The following is a 27,786-nucleotide window of genomic DNA, read 5'->3' on the forward strand; positions in this document are numbered from 1 at the left end:
GTTGGGCGAGGCCAACGGGTAGGTTATCGCGAGAGAGTTCGTCTGTCCCAGCCAGGCGTCGTGTGAACAGCAGCTGGTCCCGAAGGCAAAGGTAGGACCGGAGCGGTGAGGTGGGACCCCCCCAAAGATGTCAGGCCCGGGGGCTGCCGGGGTTGGGAAAGTGTAGATGTCGGATTCTGGGACTGAGGAGGTATAGCCGGTGGCGTGGTGGTCCGCTCTCCGGTTCGCGGTTGCCAGAACGAGGCTGCCGGAAGTGCGCTAAGGAGTTTTTCTTCTCCCAGGGAGCCTGCGGGGAAACTGAGGCTCAGGGTGGGACTTGGAATTGTGGGACTTTCTGAAACCGCCGTCTTTCCTTGCGGGAGCAGAAGATGTCGGACAGCGAGGACAGTAACTTCTCTGAGGAGGAGGACAGCGAACGCAGCAGCGACGGCGAGGAGGCCGAGGTCTGTGGCTGGGAGTCCTGGGGGAGGCATTGCTCCTGGGGACAGGACCAGGGCAGAAAGGCCCCTGTGGGCATCCAGAAGGGATTTGAGCGGGCTCTGGTCTCTGGGAGCTTCTAGGTTGTCGGGAGAGATCGAGAGGTAGGCTGGTCGCACTCAAGCAGAGGCACGGGTACAGAGGGATAACAGGTGATGTGTTTAAAGGATCTAGCATATAGTAAGTACTCACTATCAGTTGTTTCTGTTTTTAGGTGTGCTCAGTTATTCTGAAAATGTGTTTTTAGTACTGCTTGTATGCTGGGTGGAGCCCTGGTGGTGCAGTGGGTCAGTGCTCAGGTGCTAACCAGGAAATCAGTGGTTTGAACCCATCAGCTGCTCTGAGGGAGAAAAGACCTGGCAGTCTGCTCCTGTAAAGATTACAGCCCAGAAAGGCCTGTGGGAGCAGCTCTGCTCTGTCAGGTGAGGTCTCTCTGAGTGAAAACGACTGGACAGCCCACAACAGCAGCAGTATAAGTGTTAGGCACTTCTTTGCCCTTGGGCTACACCAGTGAACAAAACAGGTTTCAAAACTCCTCATGAAGTTTACATTCTTGTGCGTTCAAACAGAGGTAGACTTACCCAGTAAGTAAATGACATTGTGAGCCAGGAAGTGATGCTTACTCTGGAGGAAAGTAGGACAAAGAAGAGGAGTAGGAAGTCCTGGTTACACTTTAAATAGAGTGGTCAGAGTGAGTCTTAGAGGGTGACATTTGAGCAAAGACTTACTGGAGGTGAGGGAGTGAGCCCTGGGGATATTTGGAAGGAGGGTATTTTAATAAGTGGGAACAAAAAAAAAACCTTTTGCCACCTGGCTGATTGCGACTCATAGCGACCCTAAAGGACAGAGTAGAACTGCCCATCATAGAGCAGCTGGTGGATTCAAACTGTGGACCTTTTGGTTAGCAGCTGGGCCCTTAACCACTGTGCCACCAGGGCTCCATAAGGGGAACAAAAACTCAAACCCAGTGCCGTCGAGTCGATTCCGACTCATAGTGACCCTATAGGACAGACTAGAACTACCCCAAAGAGTTTCCAAGGAGCACCTGGGGGATTTGAACTGCCAACCTTTGGTTAGCAGCCGTAGTACTTAACCACTGCACCACTGGGGTTTCCTAAGGGGGAACAGGAGATACAAAATCAGGAGCATGTCTGCAATGTTCAAGGATAGCAGGGAGTCTAGTTTGGCTGGATCATAGTGAACGTTTAGTAGATAACAGTGAAAAACCAATAAAGAGATGACAAGGTGATTATAGATAATCTTGTGTGACCTGTGGAAACTTAAGTTCCCTTTTTAAGTTAGTTTCCAACACCTGTAAGGGAGATTGGGTGTAAAAATCAGAATTTCCTACTTTTCAGGGACAAGGGGGGGAACTGGCAATCCAGAGCCTGGGATTGTTCTATGTGGCAGCTCTTTGCTAGACCTGGAAAGTGGCTGCCCCCTTTAGAACTGGGATTTTATCTAGGGTCCCGGAGAGCCCATCACGCCCCTTTATCCCTTCCCCAACACTGAGACTGAGTGTCAGTTGCCCTTTACCGTCCTGCGTGGTGGCAGCGTTAATGCATCTGTTCTCCAGGACAGAGTGCTATGGGTTTCCTTTGGTCTGCTCCACTTAGGTTGCCTGCTTGGTCCCTGTAGGCATTTGATTGTCGTCTCCTGCTGGGCTCTTTGGGGGTTACTCAGCTTCCAGTGAGGAGTTGGAGGAATTGGGGTATTGTGGTGGGAGTGGAGCAAGTGGAAGGATGACAGAAAGGGCCTTGCTCCAAGCTGGAGCACTGGATCCTCGGTCACTGACTCATGGCTTCCGAGCACTTTGCTTGGTGGTATGAGACTGCAATCCCCAGGTTCTTTTCCTATCTGGGACAGTCTGGTTTGTGCTGTGCAAGGCTTAGTACTTCCCCAACACCATACCAGCCTCTTGGCTCACCTGCTGGCTGGTTTGCTGTCACCAGGTGAGGTAGGAGGGCAGGGGGATAGGGAGGGCTTCCTGGAGGAGGGAGTGTTTTGATTAATGTAGGAGTGAGAGAAAGAGAAGAATGGCTTTTTACCCAGAGGAACAGCATGGATGGTGGACAGCAATGAGAGCATGGTGCAAGGGGCTCAGTGTGGCTGGACGTAGCACTTGGGAGGTGCTAACCCAGGCTGGCCGAGGGGCTGGTTCTTTACCTCAGAGCAGTGGCGAGCCATGGCTGTGTTTTAAGCAGGGGACTGACGTGGTCAGATTCATGCTTTCGATTAGTGTTTCCCAAGACTGTAGGATGCGTTCCTAGGGTGGGTTGAGAGGTACTTGTAGGTGGAATAAAGACACACTTTAAGTTCTTTTGAATCATTTAGTGAGAAAGTTATTTCTTTTAAGTTGTATGTCCTGTTTTCTGATTGGGTAAAGGAGGAAGTTTTACTTTTGGGCTGGTACGTCTTGAATAAAAAACCAAAACCAAACCCTTTGATATCGTTGATTCTGACTCAGAGCAAGTATAGTAGTTTCCTATGCTCTAGTCTTTATGGGAGCAGATCACCAGGCCTTTTCCCCTGTGGAGCTGCTGGTGAGTTAGAACTGCGGACCTCTTAATTAACAGCTGAGTGCTTAATCACTGCACCGCCAGGGCTCCTTAGGCCTTGAATGTTGTTAGTTGTTAGGTGTTGTTGAGTTGGTTTCAACTCATAGCGACCCTACATATGACAGAATGAAACACTGCCTGATCCTGTGCCATCCTCACAGTTGTTATGCTCGAGCCCATTGTGGCAGCCACAGTGTGTGTCAGTCCATCTTGTTAAGGGTCTTCCTCTTTTTTGCTGATCCTCTACTATGTCTTGAATAAGTGCTCTGTAATTTGGCAGTTTGTCTGTTTACCAGGTTTCAGGCTTGGAGTCTTCAAGAGGCAACAGTATCTTGCCGGAATTTAGTTACATTGTTTTGCTTTTACCTTTGTGGTTACCTTTTATTAGTAAGTGAAACTTTAAAAAAAATTTTAGTTAGGAAAATTTCAAAATATAGAAAAGCTTCGCCTTTAAGGGCAGAGGTGAGTGGATTTCAAGACAACATCAGGCCAGTGGCTTACACTGATGTGGATGTGGCAGGAAATCACGTAGTAAGGAAAAGATGGAAACCCTGGTGGTGCGGTGGTGACGAGCTACAGCTGCTAACCTAAAGGTCGGCTGTTCAGATCCACCAGCTGCTCCTTGGAAACTCTATGGGGCAGTTATGGCTATGATTTGGAATGGACTCGATGGCAATGGGGTTTTAAGGAAAAGATTGACGTTTAGGAAACACTGTTTTGTGGCTCCTGTTGAAAGAGGAATTAGCAGCCAAGAGCCCAGGAGGAGGCTGGGTAAGGATCAAGCAAGTGTTAGAGGCTGCTGTCCTGGCCTGTACTAGAGTGTGTGGGGATGAGGAGGAGGGGACGTATTAGAGAACTGTTCAAACGTCAGAAAGGACAAAAATTTGGTGCCTAATGGGAGCTGGAGGACCGAGGCCAGTTTGGGACATGGTGGGTGTGAGGGGCTCAGGGAACATCTTGGGGAGACATCCAGGAGGCTGCTGGCACTTCGGGTTTCTAGTTCAGGAGAGCAGTGGGGACTGGAGGCTGATGGGGACTTCGTCTGAAGAGCTGGAACTGAGGCTGTGGAAGGGAAAAAGGCCCAGGGCGAGAGCCCACGGAGAGAGAAGCACGGTGGGCCGGGGACTGCATTCTGAGGGTCAAAGGCAAGGTTTAAGGAATGAGCAGAGAAGAGGAGCTTGAGAGATGGGAAAGAAAGCACGGGAGTGTGATGTGGCAGAAACCAAGGGAAGTGTGTTTCCATGGGGAGAGGGGCCTGCAGTGTCCAGTGCTGCTGAAATACCCTGTAGGTAAGGACTGAAGAACGTTCAGTGGATTGGGGTAGTCAGTGACCTTGACAAGCTGTGTGTACTGAAAACAGCTGTGGAGGTCATTGTCACTGAGGTGGCCACCGCAGCCATGGGAGTGGATGAGATGTCCCAGGGAGAGTTGTAGAATGGACAGACAAGGGCCAAGGACCAGCTGCACAGAGCTCTAACATTTCAAGGCCAGGTGAAAGGTGGCCAGCAGGATGGTCTGGTGGAGGGAGGAGGGTCAGCTCCCAGGTATTGGTTGGGTGACTGGGTGGATGGCGCTGCTGTCACTGGCCAGAGTGGAGGGTGTGCGCACAGGGGAGAGGGGACTGGGATTGGCCAGGTAGATCTGAGGTCAGATTTTGGGTCGGGAACTTGGTTTCCAGATTTGGGGCCAGTAGAAGGCTCGTACCCCAACCCTGCAGGTAGAGGAGGAGCGGCGGAGCGCGGCGGGCAGTGAGAAGGAGGAAGAGCCAGAGGAAGAAGAGGAGGAGGAAGAGGAGGAAGAATATGATGAGGAAGAGGAGGAGGAAGACGATGACCGGCCCCCCAAGAAACCCCGCCATGGAGGCTTCATTCTGGATGAGGCTGGTGTGTCACGGGGCCAGCAGGGGTGGGCTTCCACCTTCAGTTCTGTTTCTCTAGTATACTTTTTTTTTAATGTATTTTTTTTGTTGTTGAGAATATGCAAATCAGAACAGCTACCAACTCAACAGTTTCTACGTGTACGCTTCAGTGACGTTGATTCCATTCTTTGAGTTGCGCAACTGTACTTACCGTCCTTTTCTGAGTTGTTCCTCCCCCAGTAACATAAACTCACTGCCCCCTAGGTTTCCTATCTAATCTTTCGAGTCACTGTTGTCAATTAGATCCCATATATGTACTTTATGAAAGAGCATGGCGTTTAAAACAGGTGTTCTTTACCACTTAAGCGGAACTATTGTTCACCTATGAGAAGACTTGAGGGATGTTTTCGGTTTAAGTTTTAAAGATTATCTCCAGGCAGTAGTTTCAGGGGCTCATCTAGCCTCTGTGGCTCAAGAAATTCTGGATTCCGTGAGAATTTGAAATTCTGTTCTACATTTTCTCCCTTTCGGTCAGGATTCTTGTATAGAATCTTTGATCAAAATGTCCAGCCAGGCACCATCCAGTTCTTCTGATCTCATGGCAAAGGAGGCAGTTTTAGCCACACATTACATATCCTTCTGGCATTTCTGCCTCTCTTTCATCTGTTGCCCCAGGTGAATAGAGACCTATCGTGCTTTAGATGGTCACTCGCAAGCTTTTAAGACTCCAGGCGCTGTGCAATAAATTAGTCTAGTGTACTTTAAAAAAAAATGTTTTGGTAAATTTCAGACACACAATGGTAGAATAATATGTTGAACCCCAACATACCGTCACCTAGCTTCAGCAGGGAGCCCTGTTGGTGCAGTGGTTAAGAGCTTGGCTGCTAACCAAAAGGTCAGCAGTTCTTTTGGATAGCCTCAACAGTTATCAGCTTGGTACCAAACTTGTTTTGCTCTTTCCTTCTCATTTCCTGCCCTTTACTGGATGATTTTGAAGCAAATTTCGAATGTATAATTTTATCCAAAAATATTTTTGCATGGATTCCTAAACATTAGACTCTTTCCGGTAATCATGGTATTGTTCCTACCCTTTAAGAAACTGACAGTAATTTGTGCTTGTTGGGAAATAAGTGTTAGTCGTTGTGTACACGAGAGAAGAATGAAAACAGCAAATAAACCGTTAATCCTGTCTTACCTGTAAAAACGTGTATTTATACATCAGTCTTCTTTTGACAGTTGGGAGGAAACTATGCCTGCTTATGTTGATCTTATTTTTTAGAAAGGGTGTGTGTGGGGCTGGGGTTGGGGGATTCCTCTTAGAGCCGGGGGTGTGCCTGCAGGCCTGGGTGCTGCTCCTCCCAGCTCTTGTTGAACTCAGGCAGGTGCTCGCCTTGCCTGCCCAAGCCTCAGGGTCCTGCTGTAAGTGGAGATCTGGAGAGCCCCTCTTGCAGAGAGATCCTTGATTCCTGGGAGCTGTTGTCATGAAGACCCCCTGTGCCCCAGCTGTCCCCTGAGCCCTTGGCCTTCTCTTTTCAGATGTGGACGATGAGTATGAGGACGAGGACCAGTGGGAGGATGGAGCAGAGGACATCCTAGAGAAAGGTGAGTGTGGGTCCCTCTCCACAAGACAGACATCAACAGGGGCAGGGCTGAGAGGGTCTTGAGAGCCCATCCCCCCATGCCCTGTCTCACCCCAACCCCCACCCACCTCACCTCGCTTCTTTTTGTTGTTGCCAGAGAGACCAGCTCCTCGCCCTTTTCCTTTTAGGCCCATGAGTTGGGGGGCGGGGGGGGCTGTGGGGTGGTGGGTGCTGCGGGGAGAGGATTCTGGGATCCCAGGGCCCCAGCGAATCCCTTCTGACGATTGTGGGGGTGGTGGGCACTGTCCCAAGCTACCCCCCACTTCCTGGGCCGGTGCTCCCCCTTCCCTGTTATTTTCCGTTCTGTGCGCCTCATACATCTCGGCTTCTCCTCCCAACCACCCGGTGCCTGGCCTTTCCTTTTGGTTTCCGACCTCCCTGTGTCCCTCCCTTCCCCGCCCCTCAACCCATGGTTGATTTCGCTGCTATAATTTGGCTCATACTTTGTCTGCCCTCGCCCACCACCACCACCACCACCACCACCACCACCACCTCCTCCTCTTCCTCCAAGTAGAAGAGATCGAAGGTAAGAGTCTGAAACGCGTGGCTCCCTGGCCCTCCTCCCATATCTGGACATTTCCTCTTTCCTGTGGCACCCCCACCCCCACCCTACCCGTGTCTGGCCCTGGGTGCTCTGACTTACATAGGGCCTGGAGTCAGGGAGTTCTGGGGCCAGGCCTGCAGCAGTTGCTGCCCTGGAAAAGTGTACGTGTTGACGTGTGCCCAGGGGTGTTTGTGGGTGTCAGGAATGTGAGGGTGGCATGGAGTCGAGGGTGGGCGTGCTTAGGCCAAGTCTGTGAAATGGGGAACAGCTGGATGCCCCTACTGCTGCCCCGCCCCCCAGGTCTTTGTCAGGAGGAGCAGGGTGCCGAGCAGGAGAGGGCAGGAGGGTGGAGGGTTGGGGGTTTCCTTACTGAGGTATCTTCCTGCCCCAGGGCCAAACTCTAGCCCTCTTAGGCCCATGACCCTCTCCAGGTCCCCTTACCCTCCACCTCCCCTTACCCACCCCATCTGCCCATTTTTTTTCAGCCTCCAATATCGATAATGTTGTTCTGGATGAAGACCGTTCTGGAGCTCGCCGCTTACAGAACCTCTGGAGGTGAGCAAGGAGAGGAAAAGGATCCCCATGGCACTGGCTCCCATGGGGAGATGTGGGGGCAGGACCTTCCATTCACACGTTCTCTTTCTCCTTTGTGTCTCAGGGACCAACGAGAAGAAGAACTGGGAGAGTATTACATGAAAAAATATGCCAAGTCCTCGGTGGGCGAGACGTAAGGGCATGGGGTGGGCAGGGTGGGGTGGGGTGGAGATTAGGTGGACCCCTGGACCCTCTGGGGGAGGCCAGGGCTGGCAGCTTCCCCCTTCTGACTTCCAACTGCCCCTCTCCTTCCAGGGTATATGGCGGATCTGATGAGCTCTCGGATGACATCACCCAGCAGCAGCTGCTCCCAGGAGTCAAGTAAGTGGGCAAGCAGGAGGGCTGAGGTGGGAATCTTGTTGTGCCCACATAGTCGATTTGCCCACATGGGTCGCTCCCTGAAGTAAATCAGGCCAGTCTCACGGGGAGAGTGGTGGGTGGGGGCCAAGTAGGTTCTTTCTCCCCTTTTCCTTTTGCTTTGGGGTGAAGAGTAGAGAAGGATGAGTAGGGGAATCCCAGGATGTGGAGAGAGAGCAAGAAGGGTAGGTGTGGTGGTTTGCGGGTTTCACACAGAGAGGACAGTCACACTAAAGGGTTTCTTGTCTCTCCTGTCTAGGGACCCCAACCTGTGGACTGTCAAGTGTAAGGTGTGTGCCCTGGCACTGAATGGGGGAGGCTGCCTGTAGGGAGTACTGTCAGCTCTTCATTTTGGTCCCTTTACTTCTGCCTTAGGATATCTTTCTCTCCCTCTCCCCCCACCCACTCACTCACTGTCTCCCACCCCAGTCTTTATGACTATACTTCCCTCTCTTTGTCTGCTCATCTCTCCTGCCCGTCTTTTTCCTGCCCTGTCTTCCTTGCCTGCTGACTCCCTCTCTTGCTGTCCCTCATGTCGTGCCCTCCATCCCATCATCTCTCTCAAGTCTGTCTCTCGCCCTCCAGATTGGGGAGGAACGGGCCACAGCCATTTCCTTGATGCGCAAGTTCATTGCCTACCAGTTCACAGACACGGTAAGCTGGGTAATCAGGCAGCTTGGGGTGGGAGGCAGAGAGAGCCAGGCCCACAGGGAGGGGCACTGTAGGCTCAAGAGTGCCAGGTGCACCTTGCACTGAACAGAGCTGCGTGGTCAGTGAGTTGGGCCAGCCAGAAAAAGACCACCCGGCTTGAAGGCTCCTCCCGTGTCCCCAGGGAGGGGCTGGGTGTTGTCTCTGCTGTCTGCATCCCCAGGAGGTTTTCCACAGCCACTGTAGCCATCTGGCTGCCTGTGCCTTGCCACCTGAAGCTGAATTCTGCCTGTTCACCAGCCCCCTTGGGCAGCTGTCACCTCTTAACAGTTTAGACCTGAGTCTCAGGAGAGGGCCATGTGGGTTGTCAGTCAGTGAGCAGGCCTGCCTGGAGGAGAGTTCCTTCTCTGTTTCGTGCTGTCATCCGACATTCACCACGCCCTCCTGCGTGTCTGTCCCCATGCTGGAACGTGCTCAGCTGCTCCCTGCCCCTTGAGAGCTCTGCCAGCGCGTGGAACGTGCAGTAATGCACCCGCATGCAAGGCAGCAAGTGTGGGGTTAAGGGCACAGATCTCTCCTTAGACTGCCAGGGTTTGAATCCTAACCTGCCGCTTCCTGCGGGCCCGTGCTTGCCCCTCAGCATCATTAGGATTATGTGGCTATAGACGTGTCTAGCTCCCTGGTGGAACCTGGCCTGTGGCTTACGCTCAAAAAACATAGTTGTCAAAGGTGTAATTGGGGGTGTTGGAACCAGGGCAAACCCTGTAAGTCTTCCCGTCACCTGTGAAATTTGTGTGAACACGGCTGCTGAGTACTGTGTGCTGGCTGCTGACTCCGACTTCACGTGGTTCCTGTCAGGCTGAGTCAGGTGCTCCTGCCTGCCGGAGCGGCAGTGGCTGTATCAGTGGGGTCCAGCGGAAAGCTGCAGGATGTGCACCTCACGATTTTAAAAGTTCAAGTCTCTACATTGTGCCTGGGGGCAAAACTCCAGTGACGCCATTTGAGTTGTGACGCTGATTATCATTTTAATTTTTAATGACCGAAGTCGTACATGTGTATTGTAAAAAGCCCAAGTCTGTCCACACGTAAGTGCCATCCTCCAGAAGTGAGAACTCAGAGCAATTGGTGTCTTTCCAGACCATCTCCTGTGCATGTTGAAACGTGTATCTTGCTTTTTTAAACACGACGGCGTCATACGCACACCGTTCTATAGCCAGTCTTTCTTTGTGAGTGAATACAGCCTGATTCTTCCCAGCGGCTGCACGGTCTTCCGTTGTGTGGCTGCACTGTTCTCTGTTTGGTCACTTAACTTTTATTTCTAGTTTTTAGCTGTCGTAAACAGAAGAGCTTTGAACAACTTGCTTTTTCACTTTGACCTTAACATTTGGGTTATTAGAAATCTATGTGTGTCGTTAGACAGTTTCACATCCTTCTTTTTAAATGGGTAACATTTCACGATACGGACATTGCTTGATTTATTAACGCCTCCTTGATGATTGTGTAGGAGGCTGAGTCTTAGTTTGGGGCTATTGCAAGTTATGTTGCGGTGAACATCTTGCTTTTTTCTCGTAAGCATCTGAGGGACGTCTTTTCATGTTAGTTACTTCAGGTAGAGCTGCTTCCCTCTTTGTGAGAGCAATATAATTAATTAGGTAGATCACAATTTATTTAGCTAATCCCCTATTGTTGAACATTTAGATTGTTTCCATTTTTCATTATCTCAACCAGTGCTAAAACAAAGTAGTTGCTTTTTTTAAAATTGTGCTTCGATGAAGGTTTACAGAGCAAATACAGTTTCTCATTGCACAGTTAATGCGCATATTGTTTTGTGACTTTGGTTGCCAGCCCCGCAGCATGTTAACACTCTCCCCTTTTCAACCTTGGGTTCCTCCTTTCCATTTGTCCAGCCTTGGTGTTCCCTCCTGCCTTCTCGTCCTTGCCCCTGGGCTGGTGTGCCCATTTAGCCTCTTGTACATGACTGAGCTACGTGTATTATTGTTTTATGGGCCTGTCTAATCTTTGGCTGAAAGGTGAACCCCAGGAGTGACTTCAGTACTGAGTTAAAAGGGTGTCCGAGGGCCATACTCTCAGGGTTTCTCCAGTCTTTGTCAGGCCAGTAAATCTGGTCTTTTGTTGTGAGTTAGAATTTTTTCTACATTTTCCCCCATCTCTGCCTGGGACCCTCTTGTGATCCCTGTCAGAGCAGTTGGTGGTGGTAGCTGGGCACCACCTAGTCATGCTGGACTCAGTCTGGTGGAGGCGTGGTAGTTGCGGTCCATTAGTCCCTTGGATTAACCTTTCCCTTGTGTCTTTGGTTTTCTTCATTCTTTTCATCTTCTTGATGGTGTCCTTTTTATACAGGAGTTTTTAATTTTGACGGAAGTCCAATTTATCTATTTTTTCCTCTGGATGTTTGTGCCTTTGGTGTCATAACTAAAAAACCATTTCATAATTTAAAGTCACAGAGATTTACACCTGTTTTTTTTTTTCCCTGAAAGTTTTGGTTTTAGCTTTTGTGTTTAGATCTTTGATCAATTTTGAGTTAATCTTTGTATATGATGTGAGATAAGATCCAACTTTATTCTTTTGCACGTGGGTGTCAGTTTTCCCAGCACCATTTTGTTAAAAAGAAACTATTGTTTCCCCATAGAATTATCTTGGCACCCTTGTTGAAAATCATTTGGCCATAAAGATAACGGTTTATTCGTAGATCTCAAGTATATTCCACTGATTGTTACGTCTAAACGTATGCCAGTACCACACTACCTTGGGTACTGTAGCTTTGCAGTGAGTTTTAAAATCCAGAGGAGTGAGTCTCCCAGCTTTGTTCTTCTTTTTCCAACTCGTTTTTGCTGTTCTGGATCCCTTGTATTTCTCTGTGAATGTAAGGGTCGACTTGCCCATTTCTTCACAAATGTCACCTGGGATTTTGATGGCAGTTGTGCTCAATCTGTAGACCATTTTGGGGACTGTTGCTGCCTTAACTACATCATACCCTTCAATTCACATGCTTGGGATGTCTTTCCATTTATTTAAGTCTTTCATTTCTTTCAGTGATGCTTTGAACCTTTCAGTGTGTAATTATTGCACTTCTTTGGTTTACTTTATTTCTAAGTGTTTTACTCTTTTTGAAGCTATTGTAGATGGAATTGTTTTCTTAATTTTATTTTCGGGTCGTTCATTGCTAGCATATAGAAATACAATTGATTTTTGTATATTCATCTTGCATCTTTCAACATTGCTGAGTTCACGTGTTATCTCTGATAGTTTTCTGTGTGTGTGTGTGTATTCTACATACAGAGTCATGCTGTTCACAAAGAGAGAGTTTTATTTTTTCCTTTCCAGTCCAGATGCTTATTCTTTCTTTCCTTTTTTACTTCATTGTCTGGATAGAACCTCTAGTGAAACGGTAAATTGAAGTGGCGAGGGCGGACTTCCTAGTTCCTGATCTTACAGGATAAGTTTTTCACCTTTAAGTGGGATGGTGTTTCTTAGCTGCCCTTCATTAGGTTGAGGGTGATCTAGTCCTGGTTTGTTTAGTGTTTTTATCACAAAAGGGTGCTGGGTTTTGTCAGTGTTTTTTCTGCATCTGTTGAGATTATCAAATGGATTTTGTTTTTAATTCTATTCATACAGCATGTTACATTGATTTTCTTATATTGAACTTGGCATTCCTAGTATTAACCCCACATCCTTTTTTTTAAAAAAAAAAAAATTTTATTGTGCTTGAAGTGAAAGTTTTAGAATCTTTTTAATACCCTGCTGAATTCAGTTTGCTTAGTATTTTGTTGAGGATTTTTACATCTATATTCATCTGGGGTATTAGTCTGTAGTTTTCTCATGATGCCTTTGCCAGGCTTTGATAACAGGGTGATACTGGCTTCATAGAATGATTTGGGAAATGCCTCTTCTTCTTCTATGTTATGGAAGAGTTTTTGAGGAATTGGTGTTAATTCTTCTTTGAACATTTGGTAGAATTTACCAGTGAAGCCATCTGGCCTGGACTTGTCTTTGTGGGAGTTTTTAAATTACTGATTTAATATCTACTTGTTATAGGCGTATTTAAATTTTCTATTTCTTCTTGAGTCAGTTTTGGTAGTTTGTGTTTTTCTGGGAATTTGTTCATTTTGCCTAGGCTATCTAATTTCTTGGTATACCATTTTTTTTATAGTATTACCTTATAATCCTTTCTATTCTTTAAAATTGGTAGTAATGTCTCCTCATTCTTTCCTGATTTTACTAAATTGAGTCTTTTCTCTTCATCAGCTGAGCTAAAGCTTTGTCAATTTTGTTGATCTTTTCAAAGAAGCAACTTTTGGCTTCATTGATTTTCTCTATTGTTTTTCCGTTCTGTATTTCATTTATTTCCGCTCTGACCTTTATCATCTTTCTGCTAGCTTTGAGTTTACTGTGCTCTTTTTTTTCTACTTTCTTAAGATGTAAGGCTACGTTATTGATTTCCGATCTTTTTTGTTTTTTAATACAGATGTTTGTGGCTCTAAATTTCCCTCTGAGTACTGCTTTCATGTATTCCATAAGTTTTAGTACACTGTGTTTTTGTGTTCATTCACCTCGAACCATTTTCTGATTTCCCTTGTAAATTCCTCTTTGACTCATTGGTTATTTAGGAGTTTGTTGTTTATTTTCCACATAGTTTTTAATTTCCTAAATTTCCTTATGTTACTGATTTGTAATTTCCTATACTTTGTAAATTGGAGAACATATGATTTTAATCCTTTTAAATTTGTTGAGACTTGTCTTGTGACCTAACACTGTGGAGTGTTCTCTGTGCACTTGAGAAGGATGTGTATTCTCCTGGTGTTGGGGGTCGTGCTCTCCATATGTCTCTTAGGTCTAGGTCCTTCATAGTGTCAGTCAAGTCTTCTGTTGCCTTGCTCATCTTCTGCTTAGTTGTTCGGTCCGTTACTGAACAACAAAGTGGGCTGTTAAAGTCTCCAGCTATTGTTGCATTGTCTCTTTCTCACTTTCATTTTGTCAGTCTTTGCTTCATGTAATTTGGGGCTGTGATTAAGAGCATTGAAGGAGCCCTGGTTACGCAGTGGTTAAAATGCTCTGCTGTTAACCAAAAAGGTCAGCAGATTGAACCCATCAGCCAGTCTGTGGGAAAAAGATGTGCAAGTGTGCTTCCGTAAAGATTTACAGCCTTGGAAATCCTATGGGGGCAGTCCTCCTCTGTCTTATGGGGTCACTATGAGTCGGAATTGACTAGACAGCAGTGGGTTTGGTTTGGGTTTGGTTAGGAGCATAGTGTATGTTGCCAATTGTGATATCTTCTTGATGGATTAACCCTTTTATCATTATAGAATGTCTTTCTTTGTTTCTAGTAACAATTTTTGTCTTAAAGTCTGTCCTGATAGTGTAGCTACTCTAGCTCTTTGGTTCTAATTGCTTTTACACCTAACATGTATCTTTCTGTGTTGTAACATATTTCTTTCTATGTCACTATAGGTTTATGTTGCTTTTTTAAAACTGCTACAGTGTATTTCATGGCATGGTTAAGCAATAATTTAACCAATCTTTTTTGCAGGGTGTTTTTTATTTCAGTTTTGTTTGTTTGCTCTAAGAACTTTTGAGTGGACATCGTTGTGTCCATGTGGAATCAGTTCCTGGGAGAGGGACTGCCAGGTGGTGGTCATTACCCCCATTAGCAGTTACGTCTTACCATCTCCTTCTTCCACCGGCTCATCCTACAGCCCCTGCAGATTAAGTCGGTTGTGGCCCCAGAGCATGTGAAGGGCTACATCTACGTGGAGGCGTATAAGCAGACCCACGTGAAGCAGGCCATTGAGGGCGTGGGCAACCTGCGGCTCGGGTACTGGAACCAGCAGATGGTGCCCATCAAGGAGATGACGGACGTGCTCAAGGTGGTGAAGGAGGTGGCCAACCTGAAGCCGAAGTCCTGGGTCCGCCTCAAGCGGGGTATCTATAAGGATGACATTGCTCAGGTGCCTGGGGGCTGGGGGGATTGAGAGGGGGTGGGGCTCACACCTGTGCTACTTCTCTGTTTAGTACCCCCTCCTTTCTTGTGCTCCCCCCCCTTTCCAAGAGTAGGGAGTAGAACTCCACAGAGATTCTGTGAAGCAGAGCCTGGGCTTTTGCTGAGCACACAGGAGACTGTATGATACAGGGTAGATTGGGACCTGGGAGACTCCCACGGGGATGGGCCCAATCCAGACAGGAGAGCACAGTGGTGGGGCTGGGCCTGATCCAGGCAGGAGAGGACAGTGGTGGGGCTGGGCCTAATCTAGGCAGGAGAGGACAGTGGTAGGGCTGGGTCTGATCCAGGGAGGAGAGCACAGTGGTGGGGCTGGGCCCGATCTAGGCAGGAGAGGACAGTGGTGGGGCTGGGCCCAATCCAGGCAGGAGAGGACAGTGGTGGGGCTGGGCCTGATCCAGGCAGGAGAGGACAGTGGTGGGGCTGGGTCTGATCCAATCAGGAGAGCACAGTGGTGGGACTGGGCCTGATCTAGGCAGGAGAGGACAGTGGTGGGGCTGGGCCCGATCTAGGCAGGAGAGGACAGTGGTGGGGCTGGGCCCGATCCAGGCAGGAGAGGACAGTGGTGGGGCTGGGCCTGATCCAGGCAGGAGAGCACAGTGGTGGGGCTGGGCCCGATCTAGGCAGGAGAGGACAGTGGTGGGGCTGGGCCCGATCGAGGCAGGAGAGGACAGTGGTGGGACTGGGCCTGATCCAGGCAGGAGAGGACAGTGGTGGGGCTAGGAGAAGGGAATGGGGAGGAGAGCAGTGGTGGGTTTCAGAGATATTTGGTGTAGAATTAATAGATCTCTGTGACAGCGGGTGGTAGATGAGAGAGGAATCGTGGGTGACTTGGGGTTTCTGGCTTGAGAGGGTGAGGGAGAAGGCTGTGGAAGGAGGAGCAAGTTGGGGGGAAGGAACGATGGCCATCTCGTGTGCATGTTAAAAGACATGTTGAGTAAAGATCTGAAGGGACTGAGGGAGGGAGCCACATGGATGTCTTGGGGAAGGGTGTTAGAGGCCAAAGGAACAGCAGTGAAGCAGGGCCGTCAGCAGCCGAAGCAGACTGAGTGCAGGCAGGAGTGGCTGGAGCTGAGCTCAGAGAGGCGATGGGGCATTTCGTGCCTTGGGAGGGCTCTGAGGGCCACGGGGCCCAGAGGGCCACAGCCTGACTCTGGGCTCAACCAGATTACTATAGTGACTGTTGAGATTAGAACACTGGTTTTCATCCAAGGGTGAGTCTGCCCCCTAGGGGACATTGGCAATGTTTGGAAACGTTTTTGGTTGTGACAGCTGGGGAGGAGGTGGAACTGGAAGCTAGTTGGTAGAAGCCAGGGGTGCTGCTAAACGTCTTGCATGTACAAGGCAGCCCGCCCCCTGTAACAAAGAACTACCTGCCCAAGAGGTCAGTAGTGCCAAGGCTCCGATCCCCTGGAATAGACTGTAGGGGCCAAAGGCAGAAGCAGGGAAACCCATGAGGAGGCAGCTACCGTAGTCCAGGCAGAGGTGATGGTGGGACAGGACCAGGGACAGAGTAATAGAGGAGGGGGGAAGAGGTCAGATTCTGGCTGTGTTATGAAGATGGAGCTGACAGGAGTTACTGGGAGATGAGATGGGGTGTGGGAGAAAGGAAGGCGTCAGGAACGAGTCCCAGGCTGCGTGTCTGAGCAGCAGGAAGATGGGAGTGGAGGTGCTGGGGAGAGGAGCCTCTGGGTGGCAAGCAGGAGGTCAGTCGTTGTGCTAAGTCTGAGGCACCTTTTAATCACCCAGGTAGATGTGTCAAGTAGTCCCCCATTACCCCGTCCCTTGCCCTTCCTGTGTCCGGGCTCAGGGAGAGGGAGGGCCAGGCAGGGGCTGGGCCCTGGGCTGGGCCTCTTTGACCCCATCCCACCTGCTCAGGTGGATTACGTGGAGCCCAGCCAGAACACCATCTCCCTGAAGATGATCCCGCGCATAGACTACGACCGCATCAAGGCTCGCATGAGCTTGGTACTATGGGGCAGGCTGCCGCGGGGAAGGCGGGAGCAGGTGGTACCCGCTCATGGCCAAGCCACCCCCTCACCTGTCCCACCCCTGCCCCGTTTATCCCACAGAAAGACTGGTTTGCCAAAAGGAAGAAGTTCAAGCGACCGCCACAGAGGCTGTTTGATGCTGAGAAGATCAGGTGAGCATGCCCTGGGGCCTGCAGCACAGAATGTACCTTTCCTTGTTCCTCCACAGGCAGGGGCGCCCAGCAGGTGCAGGTCGTGAGTGGTTCGTTTACGTGTGTAACCTCCGGCAACTTGACTAATGTCACTGGGCCTCAGTTTTCTCCACTGCAAAGATGGATACTAACAACTCATGTTTCCTAGGACCGTAGTGAGAACTCAGTGAATGAACGTGCATGCCATATCCAGAGCAACGCTCTGCAGTAGTCAGTGCTCCAGGGATGGCATCGTGTACTGAAATGGGGTTTTCCCATTATGCCAGGCTCTGTTTTTTTTTAGTAAAGTCTGACCTCTTTCCTGGCATGAGATGGGGCTCAGAGTACCCACCCAGCACGTTTCCCCCCACTGTCACCAGCTTGGTGGGGGATTGGAGCAGCTCAGTTTGTGACACCTTTTAAACCCCCAGGTCGACATGTCGAGGAGCCTTGGTGGTGCAGTGGTTAAGCACTTGGCTGCTAACCAAAAAGTCAGTGGTCGGAACCCACCAGCTGCTCTGCGGGAGAAAGATGTGGTGGTTGGCTTCCATAAAGATTACAGCCTTGGAAACCCTGTGGGGCAGTTCTACTCTGTCCTGTAGGGTCGCTGTGAGTTGGAATCAACTCAGTGGCAGTGGGTTTGGTTTAGACATGTCATGCAGGCATTGGACATCCAGTTGCAGAGTTGGAGGGAGATAGTTAGGGTAGAGAGAGAATTTTGGGAGCTGTCAGCGCTCTGATTTCTTCTCCCATCACCCCGGGTGGCCTGGGCGTCCAACTCGGAGGGCAGCTCAGGGGGAGTGCTCTGTGACTGTATTAACCGTTACTGACTTTCTTCACCTAAGACTTATTGAGAGCTACCATGCGCCAGTACTCTCACAGGCGAAATAATAAAAGTTGTTAAATCCCTGCCTTTGGGGAGCTGACATTCTAGTTAGGGAGACAGATCATCGAGAGTCCACTGTCGGGTGGCAATAAGTGTCGTAGTGATAAACAAAGCAGGGAAGGGGGCGAGAGAGGGCAGAAGGCAGGGCTGCAGGCTACTCTGTGGAGGTGGGGCCTCAGGTTTGTGAGAAGGCCCTCGCGCCAGGAGACTGTGTGTCGGCCATTTCATCCCATGGTCCTCTTCCTGTTTGGCCAGCTGAGGAGACTGAGGTACAGCAAGATTGTCCTCTTCACCCCTCCCCTTCTAACCATCACTCTCCCCAAATCGCAGGTCCCTGGGGGGTGATGTTGCCTCTGATGGTGACTTCCTCATCTTCGAGGGGAACCGCTATAGCCGGAAGGGCTTTCTCTTCAAGAGCTTCGCCATGTCTGCTGTGGTGAGGGTCCCAGCATCGGTGGTGGGTGTGCATGGGAGATGGGTGTCAAGTGTTTTCTTCCGTCTGCAGTCCAGACCCCGGAGCAGTGGTTGTGTCGGGGTCTCTCAGATAATGCTTGAGGCAGGAGTGTCCGAGGGGAGTAATCCTTGCTGTCTGGCCCACTCAGCGGGGCTGTGACACTGACCTTCATCTACTTCCTCCTCCCCCCTTTGCACCTCGGGGCTCAGATCACAGAGGGTGTGAAGCCCACTCTCTCCGAGCTGGAGAAGTTTGAGGACCAGCCAGAGGGCATCGACCTGGAGGTGGTGACTGAGAGCACAGGTATTTGGTCCCCATCTCTAACCCAGCCAAGGAGGAGGGAGTGGCCCACGTCAGCCCCATACCTGCCCCACGTCAGCCCCGCATCAGCCCCGTGCCTGCCCCACGTCAGCCCCGCATCAGCCCCGTGCCTGCCCTGCAGGGAAGGAACGGGAGCACAACTTCCAGCCGGGAGACAACGTGGAGGTATGCGAGGGTGAGCTCATCAACCTGCAGGGCAAGATCCTGAGTGTGGACGGCAACAAGATCACCATCATGCCCAAGCACGAGGACCTCAAGGTGGGCGCCATCCCGCTCCCGGGGCTGCAGCCGTGTGCTTGCCTGTGCGCTTCTGCTGCGCTCAGGTCTGAGAGGCAGGGGAGCTGAGTGTTTGGGGATGTGTCTGGTTGTACTTGTGTGTCCAGGCAGTGGTGTGCTTTCAAGGTAGGGGTATGTCTGGGCCTTTCTAGTGTTTTCAGGTGAGAGGGTATGTCTGATGAGGTAGTAATGCGTGAGTCTCGGGGTTGGGGTGGGGTCTGTGCAGGCCTGCTTGTGTGATTTGGGGAAAGGGCCGCCTGGTTACATTCCTGGGGTCCTGTCTGTCTCTAGGGGACTGCCAGGGGTCTGAGTCTTCGGGTGACTGGGCTTGTGCACAGATGGGGTGTGTGCTTACCTCCCTAGCCTGGGAGGTGAGGGCAGAGCCTGTGTCCTGCTTGCACATGACTGAAGCTTAGGTGTTGATAGAAGAGGAAATGTGTTCGGGTATGTGTCCTGATGTGTGGCTGTCATTGAAGGGATTGCCTCGTGTGTGGAACTGGAGAGTGGGTTGGCCTATGTTTTGTTTCTGGAAAGGAAGGCATTGGGGAATGTATTGGATTGAGGATTGAGGGTCTGGTGTACCCATGGAGTATTCTGAGGTGGGTGCCTGCTTTGGTTTGCTTAGACAGGTGTCCCTGAGGGGCTGTCTGGGCTAACACTGTGTGTCTAGGGTAGGCGGTCTCCAGGTGGGTCTGCAGAGCTGTCTAGTCCAGCACTGTGTGTCCAAGGGGCAGGCTCTCTGGGTGGGCCTGAAGAGCTGTCCAGGCAACTGTCCTGTGTCTGGGCTCAGGCGTCTCCACGGCAGCCTGAGGGCTTGTGGTAAGGGGCTTGAGCCTGAAGTGGCCTTTGACCCAGGGCCCTTTCTGAGAACACAAGTGGACTTGGAAGACGACGGGCGGGTGGTGGTGGCATCCCCTCACCTGCTCGTCCCCACGCCAACCCCCAGGATATGCTGGAGTTCCCAGCCCAGGAACTTCGGAAGTACTTCAAGATGGGGGACCACGTGAAGGTGATTGCTGGCCGCTTCGAGGGCGACACAGGCCTCATCGTGCGGGTGGAGGACAACTTTGTCATCCTCTTTTCTGACCTCACCATGCACGAGGTAGGGGCTGGGGCTGGGGAGTGGAGTGCCTATGCCAAATGGGGACACAGGCAGACGGTCCACCGGGACCCGCCTCATTCCCCTCCCCATCTCCTGGCAGCTGAAAGTGCTGCCCCGCGACCTGCAGCTCTGCTCAGAGACGGCATCGGGTGTAGACGTGGGGGGCCAGCACGAGTGGGGTGAGCTGGTGCAGCTGGACCCGCAGACCGTGGGTGTTATCGTGCGGCTGGAGCGGGAGACCTTCCAGGTGTGTGGTGGGCTCCATGGGGCCTGGGGAGGTGGGCTTACTTTGAGGGGCTTCCTCATCCTGGGAGATGGCAGAGCACCGTGGCAAAGAACCCAGATCTGCTCTGGGGTGCAGACCTGGTCCTGTCACCAATGGCTGTGTGATGCTGGGCAAGTGACAAGTCATTTATTTTCCCTGAGCCTCAGTTTCACAACCTGTAAAATGGGGATAGTGGCAGCATCTACTTCATTGGTTGTGAATGATTCCCTGCACTCAGATATGTATCCTGGCATTTGGTGCCTATTTGAGGTGCAGGACGGCAGGGAACCTCTTCCTCTTCACCCTGGGAGCACAGGGACCCTCCCCCCAACCCTTCCTCACAGACCTGGGAGCACAGGGACCCTCCTCCCTAACCTTCCTCACAGACCTGGGAGCACAGGGACCCTCCTCCCTAACCCTTCCTCACAGACCTGGGAGCACAGGGACCCTCCTCCCTAACCCTTCCTCACAGACCTGGGAGCACAGGGACCCTCCTCCCTAACCTTCCTCACAGACCTGGGAGCGCAGGGACCCTTCCCCCCTAACCCTCCTCACCGACCTGGGAGCCACAGAGCAGAGTGCTTTGGTCCCTGGACTCTGGATTCACATCTTAGCTCTGTTGCTGCTGTGCCTTGTGGCCCTGGGCTAGTAAATTGCCCTCTCTGAGTTTTCCCCCTCCATCAGATGGGCATCATGACAGCAGCCACCTCAAAGAGAGGCTGTGAGACTTCAGGAAATTAGCAGGGGCCTGACAGAGTGATGGGCAAACAGTAGTTATCATGTTACCATCTCCCCCGCCCCCCTCAGGTCCCTGAGTCTCCCCCAGAGGGTTATGTGGAATGAGTGGGAACATTTTTGGTGCCTAGGTGCCTCGTTCCTGACATCGTCTGCCCTGGGGCACAGAGTCTCGGTGTCCTGCAGAACTCGGGACAGTCTGCCACAAGGAGGCTTGTGCCCCATTAGGGAAGGCCTGCTCCACTCTGCCCCCTCGCCATACCCTCCCACAGGTGCTGAACATGTATGGGAAGGTGGTGACCGTCAGGCATCAGGCCGTGACCCGGAAGAAGGACAACCGCTTTGCTGTGGCCCTGGACTCGGAACAGAACAACATCCACGTGAAAGACATCGTCAAGGTCATCGACGGTCCCCACTCGGTGAGTGCAAGCTTCTGCTCTTCAGCCGGGTCTGAGGGGGTGGCGTGGGGTGGGCACGGTGACGAGAGTGACCATTCTCTCCCACTCCAGGGCCGGGAGGGCGAGATTCGCCACATCTTCCGGAGTTTTGCCTTCCTGCATTGCAAGAAACTGGTGGAGAACGGGGGCATGTTTGTCTGCAAGACACGCCACCTGGTGCTGGCGGGGGGCTCGAAGGTGAGGCGGGCAGGGGGGGCCCCTGTTGGCTCTGGCCTTCCCTGGCCTCAGGAGTGACAAGAGTGGACTGGAAGTGAGTTAGGAGAGGAGGTGTCACTGTCAGGTTCTTGGCAAAGTTACAGAGAAATGTGGTTTATTAGGGTTCTGAGCTCTTCCCCAGATCGTCTGTTACTTGGTTTTATTGAGCACCTATCAGGTGCCAGACACTGAGGATGTGGCCATGAAGAAGACAAAGGTCTCTGCCCTCCTGAAGTTGAGCCTCCAGAGGTGAATAGGCAGATAAGTAAATACTAGAACAACATGAGGTGATGGTCAGCTCTGTGAAAAAGAATAATAAAACGGGACAGAGATAGAGAAGGGTAGGGGCTGTGGCTTTAAATGGAGGAGGCGATGCTGAGCAGAGACCTGAGCGAAGGCACAGACAGCCGCATGGCATGTCAGGGAAGGGTGTTCCAGGCAGAGGAATAGCAGGCTCAAAGGCCCTGAGGTGGGACTTATAGGAGAGTCGTATAGGCCAGGTCTGAAAGGAAATCGGGACTGGGGACCTGGGTAGCTAGAATGAGGAGGCGGTCTCCTCAGGGCCCCGCAGGGGGATTTAAAAATCACCAGGGATTTAAATTCCTGACTAACCAAATCTCAGTCCCACCCCTTGGCCAGATGAGGCTGGGCCTCTTGATTGACAGGTCCACAGTGGCAGATGGATGGCAGTTCCGCCAAAGGGAAATTGAGGCATTGTCACCAGAAGGAGCGAAAGAACTGGGCAGGTTCAAGCAGGAACTCTTCCCAAGGGCAGGCAGTCAGTGTGGCATGGGGGCTGGGGGCCTGTCACCCAGGCCCCGCCACCCGTAGCTCCTGCCTGTCAGCTCACTTCTTGCCCCGCCCTTAGCCCCGAGATGTGACCAACTTCACTGTGGGCGGCTTTGCCCCTATGAGCCCCCGGATCAGCAGCCCTATGCACCCCAGTGCCGGAGGTGAGAGGAGTTGGGTGGGATGTGCCTGGGGACGTAGGAGGGAGGAGCTGGAGGAGAGACTGCTGTGTGCAGGCCCATGCTCGCTGAGCAGGATCGGGGCAGGATGCTGGGCTGGTGATGCTGGGGGCCCAGCAGTGACTGAGATCACCCTGGGACCTGCCCTCGTGGGGCTGACAACCTGGGATGGGGGTGGAGACCCAACCCCACAGTGATAGCCCAGAGTAGGCAGGGCTCTGATGGGGGAGGCAGGCAGGTGAAGAGGGGCCTGAGGGCGCTCTGGCTATAGGCACGGGGTGTAACGGGGTCACAGCCCGGGGACATTACTGCCTTTCCCCTCCCGCCCCAGGTCAGCGCGGAGGCTTTGGTAGCCCGGGTGGCGGTGGTGGCGGCATGAGTCGGGGCCGCGGACGGAGAGACAACGAGCTGATCGGCCAGACCGTGCGCATCTCCCAAGGGCCCTACAAAGGTGACCTGTGAGGCCAGAGGAGGGTCAGGGGGAAGGAGCCCCTGGCCTGACCTTCCGCCTCCCCACCAGGCTACATCGGCGTGGTGAAGGATGCCACTGAGTCCACGGCCCGCGTGGAGCTGCACTCCACCTGCCAGACCATCTCTGTTGACCGCCAGCGGCTCACCACAGTGTATGACTGGGCCAGGGGAGGGCCAGGGTGGGATCACTGGGGTGAGGGGCCCTGCTCACCCCTCTTATTCTCTTGGTGGACAGGGGCTCACGGCGCCCCGGTGGCATGACCTCAACCTATGGGCGGACACCCATGTACGGCTCCCAGACGCCCATGTATGGTTCCGGCTCCCGCACGCCCATGTACGGCTCACAGACACCTCTCCAGGATGGTGAGTGCTCCTGAAGGGCAGGGCGGAGGGTGATGTGGGGGGACATGGAGGTGGGACAAAGCTAATGGTCACATTCATCTCCCCTATTCCAGGTAGCCGCACCCCGCATTACGGCTCGCAGACACCCCTGCACGACGGCAGCCGCACGCCTGCCCAGAGTGGGGCCTGGGACCCTAATAACCCTAACACGCCGTCACGGTGAGGGCCAGGAGCTGGGGGTCCGTGGTTCCCTGAGCCCCTGGGTCTGAGTGCTGGTGTGTGTGTGGTTAGGCCGGGGTACCTGGGAGACCTCTTTCTGCTTCAGCGTTCACGGGGAACCAAGGGGTCTGTGTGGGCCCATCCCTGAATTCTTTGCCCCCAGCCCCAGGCTGGTCCAGGTGAAGGAGTAGGCACGGCTGAGGCTGGGCCAAGACACCCTCCACTCCAGCCCCAGCCAGTGGTGCATTGTGGTTGGGACTTGAGGTTGGAGACAGGTCACGTGGTGGTGTGACCTTGGTAGGCAGCCTCATCTCGCAGTCCCAGTCTCCTCAGCTGTAAAACACCGTCAGGAGCACCCCTGAACGGGCTGACAGGAGGACAAAACGGCCTCCATTCAGGGCCTGTGTGTGGCAGCTGTTCTGTGAGTGCGTGCTGCCTTGTTGTCACCAGTCATTCTCAGCTTCTCGCCCCAACAGGGCTGAGGAAGAGTACGAGTACGCCTTTGACGATGAGCCCACCCCGTCACCGCAGGCCTACGGGGGAACCCCCAATCCCCAAACACCTGGCTATCCTGACCCCTCGTCCCCACAGGTCAACCCGCAGTACAACCCACAGACACCAGGGACACCGGCCATGTGAGTCAGCTGGGGCTCACCCTAACCATCCCTGTCCAGCCCCACGCCGCTGCTGCTACCTCGCTCCCCCACCCCAACAAATGCCCCTGTCTCTCCTTGTCCCTGCAGGTACAACACAGACCAGTTCTCACCCTACGCCGCCCCCTCCCCACAAGGCTCCTACCAGCCCAGCCCCAGTCCCCAGAGCTACCACCAGGTGGCGCCAAGCCCAGCAGGCTACCAGAACACCCACTCTCCTGCCAGCTACCACCCCACGCCCTCACCCATGGCCTATCAGGTACTGGTCAGCTCGCATGGCCTGGAGGCCCAGGGCAGGCCTCAGTGCATGGGGATAGCCAGGCCAGATGCCCTGTCCCCAACAACCCTGTCCCTCTGCCCCTGCAGGCCAGCCCCAGCCCCAGCCCTGTTGGCTACAGTCCGATGACACCCGGAGCCCCCTCCCCTGGTGGTTACAACCCGCACACACCGGGCTCAGGCATTGAACAGAACTCCAGTGACTGGGTGACCACTGACATCCAGGTGAAGGTGCGGGACACCTACCTGGATACACAGGTGGTGGGGCAGACCGGCGTCATCCGCAGCGTCACGGTACGTGGGGCCCAGAGTGGTCAGTGGGCAGGCATCCTCTCCCATGGTGCCCCTGATCTTTTTGACATGTTTTTCTGAGAGATTGATTCAGTAACCTGTACCGAGTGCCTCCTCTGTGCCAGGCTTGAGTTTAGTGACAGGCCCTCCTCCCCCCTTGTGCCTTCTTCAGCCTCAGGGCCTTTGATATGCTTATTCCTCTTCCTTCCATTCTTTGCCCAGTTAACTCCTCGTTGCCCTTCAGCAAAGCACCTCCTAGGCTAGCGCACATCTGCCTCTTACTGGCTCTCTCAGGTCCATGTAATTCTTCCTGTGTTCTGTCACAGCTTGAAGTTTACCCTGGTGTGAGTCCTTGATTACTAAGCCGGGGTTGTATTCCTAAGTAGATATTCCCAGTTCCTAGATGAAGGCCTGGCACCTAGTTGGCCCTTCAATAAATATTAATTGAATTAACTAAAGAAACACTAGAGACTGAGACAGCCTCAGGCCCTGTCCACATGGATTTCACATTCCAGGGGCGGGGGAGACAGATATGTCCCAAGATAGTGACAGCCCAGAGTGAAGTGGGCAGACCTAGGATGGGGGAACTCCAGAGCAAGGGGACTTTTACTCAACTTTGGGGGAAATTAGGGCTTTCTGGAGGAGATGTCTAAGCTGAGCCCTGAAGAATGCGTAGGAGTAAGCCAGGAAAAATGGCTGGGGAAAGGGTTAGCAGTGCTCCAGCCAGAGGGCCTTGCACGTGCCTGGCGCATTTTGGGGAGCGGAGCTACATTATTGTGACTGGAACACAAAGAGCCAGAGGGAAAGGGGGCGCTGAGGCCAGAGCAGTGGCCAGGCCAGGTCAAATGCCAGCTGGGGGAGCTTAGACTGTGCTTGAGGAGTCAGGGAGGAACTGGAGCAGGGAGCGTGGGATCAGATCTATGGTTTGGAATTACTTCTCTATGTTGCTTTACTGGGATTAGAGATGGTGAGCTGGGGGCTGGAGCCCGGGGCAGGACGGGCTGCACACAGGCCTCAGTTGGAGGGTTGTCTTGGAAGAAGGCGACCAAGATGAGGCTCAGGGCTCTGGCCTGAGAAGCAGTGCTTCCCTCACTGACCTGGTCACCCCTCCCCAAAACACCCCCCATAGGCCCCAGCCTTGGAACTGGGCTCCAGCCTTGGATCCAGGCCCAGCCTTGCCATTTCTTGCCCTGTATCACCTTGGGAGTGGCTTCTTAGAATGAGCACCAAGTGTGTGTCCTTTGGAATGCAGTGTCAGTCCTGTGTGGGGAGCAGGACGGGCTGACTGGGCTGTCCCCACTCCCAGGGAGGCATGTGCTCTGTGTACCTGAAGGACAGTGAGAAGGTGGTCAGCATCTCCAGTGAGCACCTGGAGCCCATCACCCCTACCAAGAACAATAAGGTAAGGGCACAAGGCGGGTAAGGGGCACGGGGCTGCTGATGCGGGACCCTGACCCCATGCTCCCCACCCCCAGGTGAAGGTCATCCTGGGTGAGGACCGGGAAGCTACAGGCGTCCTGCTGAGCATCGATGGCGAGGACGGCATTGTGCGAATGGACCTTGACGAACAGCTCAAGATCCTCAACCTCCGCTTCCTAGGGAAGCTCCTGGAGGTCTGAGGCAGGCAGGGTGGGTGAACTTTGGCAGATTCCTGGCAGGTGGTGTGTGACCCTCCTTTCCCTTGGCTGTGACCCTGGGGCTGGAGCCGAGCGAGGCAGGTCATTCTGGGTGTCCTTTATTTTCCTTTCTGGGTTCCCATCCCCTCCCTCCCTGATGTTTTGGGACTCTATCTCCATCATGGGAATCAGAGTAGAGTCTGGGGAGGGTCTTCACCTTGTATGCACCACTCCCCCAAGCTTGCTTTTGCGTTACGGTCTTTCAATAAAAAGCCATTTGGTCAAGTCTTCATTGATATGTGTGTGTGTGTGCGTGCGTGCGTGCGTGCGTGCGTGCGTGTGCACGGGACATTCTCTGGTCTGTTAAGTGGGGTCATTTGCAGACCCTGCTCTTACTTCATTGTGGTCTTGGGCAAATAACTTGGGGTCCCACCGAAGCCTCAATTTCTCTATATAGAAAATACTGACAGTGCCCACCCTAGAGGGCTCTTGAGAGGAATGCGTGAAGAGACATCTTAGAGCACAGCGTGCCATGTGGTTGATGAAATAACGCCTCATTCAGGCATGAGTTATTGTGCTAAGTGAAAATCACAGTTACTGTTCCCCAAACCAAACCCAACCCGTTGCCTTGGAGTCGATTCTGACTCATAGCGACCCTATAGGACAGAGAAGAACTGCCCCACAGGGCTTCCAAGGCTGTGATCTGTATGGAAGCAGACTGCCACATCTTTCTTTCTCACCCGGAGCAGCTGGTGGGTACGAACTGTAGACCTTTCAGTTTGCAGCCGAGTGCTTAACCACTGCACCACCAGGGCTCCTCCAGAGGTAACCACGTTCCTGAATCGAATCTTTCCTGTGCCTGACTTTATACTTTTACGACCTTAGTATTTACCCTTAAATGTTGTGTGTTCATTTTGCATGTTTTTAAAGTCATAGAAATGGTATCAGACTTTTTTTCGCACCCCCCCATGCAAATAATTTTGGGGAGATTGATTCATAGAATTCTCATCCTCAATGAGTAAGCCCAGCTGAGCCAGACATGTCCCTCGCTGTCCTTTGGCTGAGCCCCAGATGAAACGGTAAGCTCTCCAAATTCCAGACTGTTACAAGAAACTCGAGTGAGCCCTGGTAGCGCAGTGGTTAAAGCGCTCAGCTGCGAACCCAAAGGTCAGCAGTTGGAATCCACCAGCCGCTCTGTGGGAGAAAGATGTGGCAGTCTGCTTCTGTACAGATCACAGCCTTGGAAACCCTCTGGGGCAGTTCTACTCCCCCCTATAGGGTCGCTATGAGTCGGACTCGACAGCAACGGGTTTTTTTTTTTTTTTTTTTGGTTTTATGAGAAACAGGGTTGGAAGGGCAAGAAGTGCTCAGAAAACGGTAGAGAAGACAGATGCCGCCGCCCAGC

The 27,786-nt window shown here is 52.4% G+C and overlaps 1 protein-coding gene across 5 annotated transcripts; it reads left to right on the top strand.

Moving 5' to 3' along the window:
- Positions 1–10: 10 nt before the first annotated feature.
- SUPT5H (SPT5 homolog, DSIF elongation factor subunit) lies at positions 11–26,666 on the top strand. Of its 5 annotated transcripts, none has more exons than XM_064293635.1 (30): positions 11–91; positions 366–443; positions 4,753–4,918; positions 6,430–6,495; positions 7,045–7,059; positions 7,563–7,632; positions 7,736–7,804; positions 7,927–7,992; positions 8,288–8,318; positions 8,614–8,682; positions 14,391–14,642; positions 16,571–16,660; positions 16,765–16,835; positions 18,070–18,175; positions 18,403–18,496; positions 18,636–18,772; positions 19,737–19,892; positions 19,993–20,139; positions 21,165–21,311; positions 21,402–21,527; positions 22,414–22,498; positions 22,845–22,964; positions 23,034–23,136; positions 23,220–23,347; positions 23,440–23,545; positions 24,022–24,180; positions 24,289–24,457; positions 24,565–24,768; positions 26,072–26,167; positions 26,241–26,666. In XM_064293635.1, exons 2-30 carry the CDS (start codon positions 369–371, stop codon positions 26,382–26,384), a joined length of 3,267 nt encoding a protein of 1,088 aa, XP_064149705.1. In that variant the 5' UTR covers positions 11–91; positions 366–368; the 3' UTR covers positions 26,385–26,666. The 5 variants fall into 5 exon arrangements, with proteins under 5 accessions (XP_064149705.1, XP_064149704.1, XP_064149706.1 ...); XM_064293634.1 differs by having other exon boundaries at positions 19–91; positions 282–443; XM_064293636.1 differs by having other exon boundaries at positions 19–91; positions 282–443; positions 7,048–7,059.
- Positions 26,667–27,786: the final 1,120 nt, after the last annotated feature.

This window comes from Loxodonta africana, chromosome 11 (genome assembly GCF_030014295.1).
Source record: "Loxodonta africana isolate mLoxAfr1 chromosome 11, mLoxAfr1.hap2, whole genome shotgun sequence".
Taxonomy (NCBI): domain Eukaryota; kingdom Metazoa; phylum Chordata; class Mammalia; order Proboscidea; family Elephantidae; genus Loxodonta; species Loxodonta africana.